The sequence below is a fragment of the Octopus bimaculoides genome, chromosome 5 (assembly GCF_046866305.1).
Source record: "Octopus bimaculoides isolate indiv1 chromosome 5, ASM4686630v1, whole genome shotgun sequence".
Taxonomy (NCBI): Eukaryota; Metazoa; Mollusca; class Cephalopoda; order Octopoda; family Octopodidae; genus Octopus; species Octopus bimaculoides.
The window spans coordinates 108,156,318-108,168,883 of record NC_142932.1 but is presented as its reverse complement, the minus strand read 5'-3'; the positions used below and the strand labels follow the sequence as shown (position 1 = coordinate 108,168,883).

The 12,566-nt window shown below is 37.1% G+C and overlaps 1 protein-coding gene across 3 annotated transcripts in view; it reads left to right on the top strand.

The window, feature by feature from the left end:
* The first annotated feature begins 3,575 nt into the window (after positions 1 to 3,575).
* LOC106883084 (uncharacterized) overlaps positions 3,576 to 12,566 on the top strand; it is a 34,315-nt gene continuing 25,324 nt past the window's right edge. Inside the window, exon 1 of one of the 3 annotated variants that reach the window (XM_089352904.1) lies at positions 3,576 to 3,777. Coding sequence is in view for 1 of the 3 variants with exons in the window: in XM_089352903.1 (XP_089209029.1) it covers positions 10,891 to 10,931 (41 nt within the window). In the remaining 2 variants the exon portion in view is untranslated. Of the gene's footprint in view, positions 3,778 to 9,160; positions 9,735 to 10,294; positions 10,932 to 12,566 lie in introns of those variants that run through there. The other 2 variants (XM_089352905.1, XM_089352903.1) reach the window with 2 other exon arrangements.

Sequence of the window (12,566 nt, the reverse complement as noted above, 5' to 3'; positions counted from 1 at the left end):
ACCACTCACTGCATTCCCCTTCCCCACTCTCTACTTATGCTTCTTTGGCAATGTCCTACCACTTATATTATGACCTTCGAACCTCAAGGGTATGACCTGGCACTTGCTATCATTTATCTCTCTCATCTTGATCATCCCATTTATATCATTATCCCCGTCCCTTGTGAGTATGCCCAGCACTTTGCTGCCACCATCTCTATCCTGCTGCCTCCCACTCACTCTCTCTCTCCTTCTCCTGTTCTTCCCTTAGGTTGGGTAAACCGTGTATCTCCTTTACAGCAGCACACCTGATTCTGTCCTCATTCCTGATCTCTCAATCTCTCTCCAACCAGGTAACCTTGTACCTCCGCTACAACAAGACACCTGTTTCTGTCTCTGTCTCACTATAACCTTGCATCATCTGACACAAGATCACCTCCTCCAATGCCCCTCCACTCTCAAAAGATTTTGTCTTACAAGTTACTTAGTGACCCTATCAGTGCAGGGGTCACTTAAAAAGCATCCAGTCCACACTGTAAAGTGGCTGGCATTAAGAAGGGCATCCAGCTGTAAAAACCTTGCCAGAATTGACCTCGCATGTGCTTGTGTCACATAAAAGGCATGCAGGCCCCTCTGCTGGATAGTTGGTGCTAAGAAGGGCATCTAGTTATGAAAACCCTGCCAAAACAGACACAGAAGTCAAGTGCAGGCTTCCGCCTGGCTGGCTCCTGTCGAACCATCCCACCTATGCCAGCATGGAAGGTGGATATTAAACAATGATGATGATGATGAAATATACATGATACAGTTAGCAGTGAGAGAGTGATATGATTAGATAAGCCGCAGCACCAGAGCAGAGAAGAGAGACAGTCATCAACTACTACTCATCTCTTATCATGTGGTGCCACCTGGACTCCATCACCACTATTTCTCTCCTTGGGTTACCACATTATTCTCACTCTTTCTCCTAAATGTGAGTAGACATGTAGCTCTTCTACAACATGAATCTGTTCAACCCCAACCTCTTCTCTCACTCTCATACCTTAACCCCTATCAAACATAAGGATGCCCAACACCACCACCACCATTGTCACCATCACCGCCACTGCTGCCACTGCTGCCATTGCCACCACCACTATTCCTTGGGTTTTGTAGGTTTGAAAGCTGTATGGTGACCTCAATAGTGTTGGTGGCATGAAAAAGCACCCAGAATACATTGATGGGTGTTAGGAAGGACATTCAACCAGAAAAACCATGTCATAGCAGACATTGGAACACAATGTAGTCTTTGGACCCATTAGATCAAACTGTTCAACCCATGCCAGCATGGAACATGGATGTTGTGCATATATATATATATATATTTGTGTGTGTGTGTGTGTGTGTGTGTGTGTGTGCACATATGTAATTTTCATATACATATAAAGAATCATATACACACATATAGGTAAATATTAAGGCATAACTACAGGGTTTTACCCCCCAGACTTTGGGAGGTCATAACTTTCAGAAAAATGAATATTTTTTAATGAAATTTTCTATGCATATAGTATTTACTATGTAGAATCCGAATATACAAAAATTTCCGGTGAAAGTGTTTTGGAATGGGGGTGGGGGACAATTTTCGGAAATTCCAACAGAGTCCACTTAAATTCTTCTTAACTTCCAGGAAAATTAATATTTTTTCGTGAAATTTTCTACAAATATACCTTGATGTATGTACATTTCGGGCATGTAGGAATTTTGAAGGAAACAACTGCAGGTTATTTTTGAGAAGCGTTCCCCACTCAGTGGTGTTTCGGAGCAAGTCCTCCATATTTGTTTCATTTTTCTCTATTATGTGCGTATGTGCATCCGTAGATTTCTAGACAGCGAAGAGAAGCCGTCATAAGAAAACTTTCGTTAAAAATAACATGCACACGATATTTTTTTTCTCAATAGAAGTAAATTCCAACCCAAAGTCTGGGGGGTAAAACCCTGTAGTTATGCCAATATTAAATGGGTACACAGATAAAAATGCAAATAGATGGATACAACAGGTGTAAGCTAGATATGCTAAGTATAGGAAACGTAGTAAAAGGACAGATTAAAATAGATATAGACAGATACTTAGATAATCAGATATACATGCATACGCATATATATATATATATATATATATATATATATATATATATATATATATATATATATATATATATATATATATATATATATATATGTAGTGAAACTACCTCCCGCCATTAGATACAAACTACTATCGCCATTACATACAATCTTCTCATTTAAATATAAATAAATGCGAGCGTAGTAGAGAACCCATTCCTTGTCCATCACGTGACTGATCATTATTCGAATCGGCAACTTCTTCGAACCTTTCCCGCCAGAACGCAAACTGACCAATCACGGCCCCTAATAAGGTCACGTGATAGAGTAAAATTCTAAAGGCATTTGGAGCCCTCTTAACGCTATATATAGATCAACTCATACCCAATAATTTGTCTCGGTCCAGTTTCTCTTTGAGAACTGTTCCGTGTACCACACGACAGCAGCAGCAGTTCCAGCGACCACTTCAGCAGCTTCGTCCAGCCACGATGACCTCCGCCGTCGCCACATCAGCAACAAGAGTCTACTACTACTGTCCAGCATCATCGTCATGACCAATACGATTCTACGATTACTACCAAGCAGCCTCAATCGCCACCAGCGTCTACACGACAGTATATGTACACCAAACTACCGCGGCCCATCTCTCTCTTCGATTCTGTTAGGTGACTTAGCTTCACCACAGTAAACAAACAGACAAGAGAACCACAGCCAGCGACGAACATCTGTATAACAAGAATCACGGCTAGGCATCGATGCCTCGACATCACAACTAGTGATCAGCTCTGCCAAACTCAGCCTCCCTCACTTTCACATACAGAACTTTTCTTATTGTGTACCCAAGATCTGGTATAATTGCTCACGTGTCATTGACTCTTTCTCTGCTGTAATATTTCACATACACACATGTATCACTCACATACACACTTTTCTTTGTATGACGGCCTGTCTTTGATTATGTTCTTATATGTCGCATTCACACTCTCACACAGACATACATCTTTAACGCTACAATAAATATCTCTGTTATTCATCTAATACGGTTGTGGTCTTTCATTACTGGTCATCTATGTTATCGTCGCATAACATATCATGTATATCATCATTGATATATATATTTGTATGTTCGACCGTGTGACACGTTTAAATAAAAGGAGTCCTCTGTTCTTCCATTCGTCACCATATCTCCTTTTATGAGTTCGCACGGTCGTCCCTAACATATATATATATATATATATGCAGATAAATAACAGAAATGGATATAATGAGGAAAAAAAAATTGTCTGAACTACAGAGAGTAGATTGAGTCCTGGTTCAAGCTGGAAATAAATGTCAATGTATACATGTCACACACATGTATATACGCGCACGCATGCACATACACACACAAACACTTTATTTTATCATACCTCAGAAATCAGCTATGTGATGCATGACGTTCATGAAACTAAGTAGTAATTTCAGCACCATGATAAATATTTGCACTTTACTTCCATATTGAGTATGTACACATACAGAGTAGGTGCTTATGCCAGAGAGAAATGGCCCAGATTTTAGAGCTCAATATTTAACGCTGCATTAAACTCCAGTATCTCATTGCTTCAGAAGCAGGCATGGCACTGCATAAAATTTATGACTGGTTATAAAGGATAGTGAGAGCAAACAATATCAGAAAACATGGAAAACAGAAATGTAAAAATATTTAAGTATCAATATTCTTCTTTACCCATTTCAACAGCAACAACACATACCTATATATGTCTATGAAACTTACTGGTGTGCACTTACACACACACAATTATATATATATATATATATATATATATATATATATATATGTATGTATATGTATATATCTATATATATATATATATATATATAAACAAATTTCCCTTTTTTCAGATGCGTTGAGCAGTTGTGTGGTAAGTAGCTTGCTTACCAACCAAATGGTTCTGGGTTCAATCCCACTGTGTGACACCTTGGGCAAGTGTATTCTACTATAGCCTCAGGCCAACCAAAGCCTTGTGAGTGGATTTGGTAGATGGAAACCTAAAAAAAGCCTGTTGTATATGTGTGTGTGTGTTTGTGTTTGTTCCCCCACCATTGCTTGACAACTGATGTTGGTGTGTTGATGTCCTCGTAACTCAGCGGTTCGGCAAAAGAGACCGATAGGATAAGTACTAGGCTTACAAAGAATAAGTGATGGGGTCGATTTGTTTGACTAAACATATGGAAATGTTTATGTATACATATGTGTATGTATGTATGTGTGAGTGTGTATATATATGTGTCCTCCTCATGTATAATAACAATAATAATTGATTCATTTGTGTGCATGTATGGACATTTGTGTATGTACATATATGTATTTATGTTTATTTATGTATATCTATGTATATGTTAAAATATGCATATATATGTAGGTTTTTACGGTTTTTATATTTTTATATTTCTAACTTAACCTCATGAACTTTATAAAATCTCTGAAGAGGCCTAGAGAATCATCCATGTACCTTTATTTCATCTATTAATTACTTCAGTCTACTGGAGTGATAAAGATAGAATGAGGCATGTCACCTCTAGACTGAAACAGCTGTAAGATATTATCCCATTTTCTGTCACTATATGTCATTTTTATAATTACTGATATGACATAATATGTCACATGTGTTTGTATATTGTTATTATTGTCCTTTTAGTAAACAAATAAACAAGTAAATTGACACAATACAATGTCTGCAAGTTGATGAATACCACCTATTAATCCCCTCTACTTTCTTGTTGGTATATCATCATCATCGTTTAACGTCCGCTTTCCATGCTAGCATCGGTTGGATGATTTGACTGAGGACTGGTGAACCAGATGGCTACACCAGGCTCCAATCTGAGTTGGTAGAGTTTCTACAGCTGGATGCCCTTCCTAACACCAGCCACTCATATATATATATACACACACATATACATACACACACAGCATCCATCTTCCATGCTGGCATGGGTTGGATAGTTTAATCCAATGGGTACAAAGACTGCATTGTGCTCCAATGTCTGCTTTGCCCAACTTTTCTTTCACACTCTGTCATACATACATATATATAGAGAGGGGGAGGGAGAGTGTGGGATGGAGGGAGGGAAAATATGAGACACATAAAGAGAGAGATACATATAGACACATATATCTATGGGTAGATATATGTCTACATGTGAACCCAGCCCTGGATGAAGAGTTTAAATTCAAACTCATTTGAGCACTAATACAATTTTTCTACACTGTTCATAACTACATAATTAATCATTAATAATAATTATTATTATTACATAATTATGTACTTATGGTAATTATTATAATTAATATTTATGTGGTTGTGAACATTTGTGTGCATAGAGGAAATTATATTTTTGAAATATTAATGATATTATTTGTTTTCTATTATCTAATAAAATATATATATACATATGTGTGTGTTCCCTTACTAACATGGAATGAAAACTTAGTATGATAGCATGAAATTACAACATTATTATTACCTACTTGGTCATGATTAGCATAAGTGTAACCAGTTGGCTATGTAAATGTTTTATTTCATAAAAACATGTATATTTTTTCCAACAAAATTTCTGTGCATTTTCCTTCTTTTTATAGTTTTTACTAAAATACACCATGTTGAATTTTTTCTCAAACCTTTTCACTAAATATATATAGATATATATATAAAATGACATATAATGATTATATATTTATTTATTTATGTGTTTCAGCCAAGTGGCTGCGGTCATGCTGGTGCACCAGCATATATATATATATATATTCTTTTATTTGTTTCAGTCATTTGACTACAGCCATGCTGGAGCACTGCCTTTAGTTGACCTCAGGACTTATTTTTTGTAAGCCTAGTACTTACTCTATCAGTCTCTTTTGCCGAACTACCAAGTTACGGGGCATGTAAACACACCAACACCAGTTGTCAAGCAATGGTTGGGGGGGGGGGGACAAACACCGACACACAAACGCACACACACACACACACATATATATATACAACAGGCTTCTTTCATTCTCCATCTACTGAATCCACTCACAAAGCTTTGGTTAGCCCGAGGCTATAGTAGAAGACACTTGCCCAAGGTGTCACACAGTGGGACTGAATCCAGAACCATGTGGTTGGGAAGCAAGCTTTATCTTGTTAGATGACAGCCACCTCACATTAAATGATAAATGTTTCAGCCACTGTTTTCCCCAGCAGAAAACAGAATTTCATGGAAGCACACTGTTCCTTCATTTCAGCCATTACAAAAATCAATGAATAGGGGAGAAGCACTGCAAAACAGACACCCTCAGTCACCATAGTAAGTTCCAATGACAAATATTGAAAGATGACTAATGTTACTTTGATTGCAAGTTTTATGTTAGAGTATTTTCCTTCTAGAAGAGCCACTTAGTTGTATGGTTACAAGGTAAATCTATTGTTTACTATTTCACTAATTGAATAGACCATTAAAAGGAAAACTAAATTTCACAATCAAATAAATATTATGAAAATATACATTATATATGAGGGGGTACTCAAAAGTAATCGGAAATGTTCTCTGTGGGACAAGCCCATCATAGTTCGGGCTTCTGTCACTCCACTAGCAGCCACATGATGCAACCCTAAGGCATCAGTCTACTAACCGGCATTGATAGGTGAAATTGTACTGCTACATGGTACATGTTTGTTTTGCAGTGCTTCTCCCCTGTTCATTGATTTTTGCAATGGCTGAAATGAAGGAACAGTGTGCTTCCATGAAAATACTTTCATCATTATCATCATCATCGTCGTTTAACATCTGCTTTCCTTGCTGGTATGGGTTAGATGGTTTAACTGGCGAAGGCTGCATCAGGCTCCAATCTGATCTGGCAAAGTTTCTACAGCAGAATGCCCTTCCTAACGCCAACAATTCCAAGAGTGTAGTGGGTGCTTTTACATGCCACGGGCACAAGGGCCAGTCAGTCAGTTCTGACATCGACCATGCTCAAATGGAGCTTTTTATGTGCCACTTGCGCAGCAGCCAGTCCGATGGCACTGGCAACGACCACACTCAAATGGTGCTTTTTATGTGCCACCAGCACAGGAGCCAGGCAGGCGACGCTGCCAACGATCATGCTCACATGGTGCTTTTTATGTGCCACCGTCACGTGAGCCAATTAGCAGCCCTGGCTTGAACAGTGCTTTTAACGTTCCACTGGCATGGGTGCCAATCAGGCAGAACTGTCACCAGCCATGACAATGATTTAACTTGCCTCAACAGGTCTTTGCAAGCATAGTTTATTATCCAATGATTGAAGGGTACTCTTAAATGGGATGGTTATGCAGCACTGGCATAAGCCATGGTTATGGTCTCAAACACAGCATATCTCCAAAGGTCACTTTTCATTGCGTTTAACTCCATTTATTTATTGATCTATATTATACAAAACATTTCACCTAAACCTGGAGTTTCTACCTTTATAAACAGGCTGTTACATCCTTGTTACTTGTGTGAATTTTTGCTACCCTGGTAACTGTTTATTTATTTTTTCCGTGTTATTTGTAAACACTGGAAAAAACACACATACATTTACATATATATACATATATTTACATATATATATATACATACACACACACACACACACACACACACATATATATATATATATATATATATATATATATATAGAGAGAGAGAGAGAGAGAATAATAATAAATGGAACGAAACACATATAATCAATAAGTTCCTTTAATTCCTTATTATATGCGTTTTGCTCCATTTATTATTATTCTTTATATCAACTCAAAATACATCACTTTGACATGGAATTTCTAACCCTTAACCGGGTGTAATATCCCAGTTTTTGTGTGATTTTTGCTACCCTGGTAACTATTAACATATTTGCATTATCGAAGTTTTTCAACCAAGATAATATTAATATATACATAAATATATATATATATATATATATATATATATATATATATATATACACACACACACACACACACACAAAGATATACAAATATATATATATAGATACATATACTTACACGCATGTATATTTATATATACATAGTGAAACTATTAAAAGTGAAACTATTGTATCACATAATAGAGATTTTAATTCACTTTTGACACGTAATACTGAAACAATCTAAGAGATCACTGTAGGCTCACATTAAGCATGATACTCCATGGACCCTAAGTAATGCATGTGTAAAATTTGAATGAAATCAGTTGGGTAGTTCTCGAGTTTTTGTGATGCACACATACAGACATGCTCAGTTTTATATATATAAAGAGAGATATTTAAATAATAAGGGTGAAAAATTGAATATTAATTTGATTAATTTAAAACCGGTGGCCTAGCATGTCGAAAAATCTGAAGATTCGGAAAAATTATATTACATACATATAAGAGGGAAGACCACTAAGTGGCATCCATTTTGCTAGAAGAAGACCACCTATTGTCTGACCACTTAGAAAAGATTGTTCTCAAGAAAATTCAGCAAACGCCAGAACGTATGTTTTGCTCGCTTACGTTCTGGCGTTTGCTGAATTTTCTTGAGAACAATTTTTCTTAGTGGTCAGACCATAGGTGGTCTTCTTCTAGCATAATAGATGTCCACTTAGTGGTCATCCCTCTTATATGTATATATAGAAAGATATATAGATAGCTCTGTCGGCATATTCAAGCCCTGTTGATTTATAGTGGTACGATTCACCAATATAGTATGATTGATCTTATATGGATATAACCACTTCATATACCAAGTCAAAAAGTAGCTCGGCGAACAGCTCCATTCATAGTATAGGGTTTTACTTCTATACAATTGACACTACTTGAGCCAAATGAGTCAACAAGGGAATATGTATGTGATTACTTGACATATTAGAAACAGTAGCCAAATCCTCCTCAAATTATATTATCTTACAAAAGCATACATTGAATACACTAGCGTAGGGGAAGAGGGGACCGTCCGCTGTAGACAATATGTATTTTTGGGGGGTGAGGGTAAACTGAAGGGCCACCTCGGGCGGCACACTCTCTAGCTTCGTTAGTGATTGAATAATGTAAGTTAACTGAACATAGGAAAAGGCAGGCTGGTCACAGTTGGATTGCCTTTTGTCATACGTTTATTCAATCAGAGCTGACTTGGGGTTAAGCAATAACATTAGATACAGAAGGCGTCTCTGATCTATTATGTGAAATGGAATAGATCCGGAGTCTCTGGTCGGTTGACCTGCTACATAAAAAAAAACAACAACAAAAACAATCCAAGTCTCCTTCAAATCAGACTCTACCACATCAGGAAAAGATACATTGGATAAATTGTCCTAGTTACATTGTGGATAGAAACAGGATGGTTATAGTTGAAATACTTTCGACCATAAGTCTGCGCATTCAGCGTTAACCTGAAGCTAAATTGCAAAAAACTTGCCCTTTTAATGCTACTAACGCAATCATCTTGAAAATCGCCATCGGCTCCATACATGCTTCTTCCTAGGATCTTTGATTTAAGCTTGCCTTTAATATTGAAAAGCAGAGATTGATATTCTATCCCAAAATATTTCCATAGAAATTCTCATACCGAAAATAAGACTTCTTTTACGGGGTACGATTCCAATTATAGGTACACACTTTTTATTTCACTTCCTTATTCTTTTTATATAGCCGCACAAAAGCTTATTCCTTGAAGTCTCAAACGGTGCGGTGTGACGCCGTGGTGTGCCTCAGAATTTTAGAAATTAAGGCTTCGGAAAATTCATCTTAATGGCTGGGAATCTTGAAAAATGCATTATTCAGTTTCGTAGAACATGAGTATGACTAATAAAATGAAGTAAACAATGAGCATCTATATATATCTTTTTTTTTTTTCTAAATTTTCGACTTCCCACACGAAATCCGTCAATAATTCCTATCTTAACATACAAAACACAGCAGTAATTTCTAATTTTCCACGTGAGATGCGCTAGCAAATACTATTTTATCATGCAAAGTGCGTGAACTTATTAATGTTATTTATTTTTAGCACGACACGAAGTCGAAAGAAATTGTGAACCATTGGTATAATTAATAAATGTAAACAAATATTTGCCTGAATGGCAAATATTTGTTTACATTCATTAAATATACCCTAAATTACACATCACGCACTCTCTCTCTCTCTCTCTCTCTCTCTCTCACACACACACATACACACATTTAAACATATAAATAATAAATTATTTGTATCTGTGCGAGTAGAACTATTTAGTCCTTGGTTGCATTACATTAAGACATCAAATCGCATGCATTTGAAAATCCATTCATGTATTAATACTTACAGATGTATTTACCACAGGTCAAACCAAGTAGTAACCTCGATCTCGCCATTTAATTGATATAAAGGAAACAATGGCTTGAAATTTAAAATGTTAAGGATTAAGACAATAATATCAACGTACTTTCTCTAAGCAATATTCTCAAAGTACATATTCTTATCTGTGTCAATGGGTGTGTGTATCTGTTTACTCACAATGGAAACGAACCGGTTATACCGGACGTGAAATAAATTTTTAACGAATCACTGAGTAGTGCCCCCTTAATCACCATGCCCACAGCGTCACTATACAACAACAAATAAACAATGGAAGTCGCCTCCACTAAACAAAACAGCCAAAGTAGACGTTGTCAAGTAGAGGTGAATTAAATCGTTAATATAAGGCTAAGCAAAAAGGAAAAGAAAAAAAACTTTAAAATCGGGGAATGAAAAAAATATTGATTACATTTTTATTTTAATTTAAATCATGTCTTCTGATGCTCTTGTCAAGTGTGTGGCCTATAAGCTGTGAGTATATATTTTAATATTTTTGAAAGGCTCAAATATCACGCTCGCACGATCACGCACATGCACTTACGTATATATGTGTGTATGTATATACGTATGCGTGTATGTATGTGTGGGTGTATATATGTACATCATACATACATGCATACTTATACATGTGTGTGTATGTATATATTCATATATATATATATATATATATATACACACACACACACACACACACACACATATATATATACATGTATCTATACGCGCACATATATACATATAAGCTAAAGTTTATTCAAGATCAATCATAAGTAACATATATATAATGTTGGTGTATACAAATCCATTTAACAAATATACAAAAATAAAAATGGAAAAAGAGAAACAAAGAAAGAAAAAAGAGAAAGAAAGAAAGAAAACAAAAAAAATGACAAAACACCAATTGAACATCAAGTGCCTCAGCTGGTCGCAAACCACAAGGTTCAGTGGAACCGACTGAAGCAATCCAACAGACTTGCATGGGCAATGGCGAGTCTAAGGTGTTAGAACAGCCAAGCACCCTTGCGGGCATCACCTTGGTAAGGCGAGCTGCCAATGATGACACGAACTTCACCATTAGCAGCCCAGCCCCTCCAAATGTCTCAAATGCTACAGGCTGGGTGAGATAGTTCACTGATAGGTCCCGATACTTAAGGATTCTGTTCCATTTGACTATGGAAGCAGTGGACCTCCCATTTACCACAGCATTCAAGATGTGGGAGGGAGCAAGGGAGTCACAGACTATGACATCCCAGATGAAGTACCTACCTCTTGCCCAGGGACAGAGGGTAAGGCCATCTGGTTTTTTCCCATCACTTCTGGATAATCTCACCAGCTCCAGAATGGAGAGGATATTAACCTGAGCCAGGGTCAACTTAATGATTAAGTTTAGGTTGGTGTGACCAGCATTTATGTGGAAAGACAAACTGCAAAGACCTGTGGAATTGAGGAGCCTACCACAATCCCCCACAGACATTTGTTCCCACTCTGAGTGTGATGGAGCTGCAGAGCTCAACTAGACTGAGTTGACCACCAATGTTGGTCTCAGACAGGGCATCCATCTAGTTCCCTGAGAATTTTGCACTAGCAGAAAGTAGGTGACGCATTGAAAATCGATCAGGTTGATCAAGGAGAGAGTTGAAAGTAGCACCTGAACACAGATTGTCTAATACTCTCTGCTTCCATTTATCCTCAACTGTCACAAGAATTGTCAAATTCAGCTCTCTCCTCTAAAACAGAGCTTCATCCATCTCCCTGTTGGAACTAGTCCATGCTGGAGAGAAGATGTTGTTGCCTACCAAAGGGAAGCAAGCATAGATGGAGGAAAGACAACAGAGATGAGCACTTATGCAGACCTAGACTACCAAATTTTGGTATTATGGACAATGCAGCCTGATGGTGGGATTCTGGAGAGAGTCTGACATTGACCAAGGATTTGAGTTTCCTGAACATTAGATCATCAAAGCATTGGAGATTCGACAAGAATCTATAAGAGGTACTAACTCTGAGAAAATACAATAACTTAGGAATCGATATGTAATTCTTAAATATAAAAAAAGCCTACTTCAAGATTTTTTAAAAGTGGCTCGAGGTTAGCCATCTTGAATT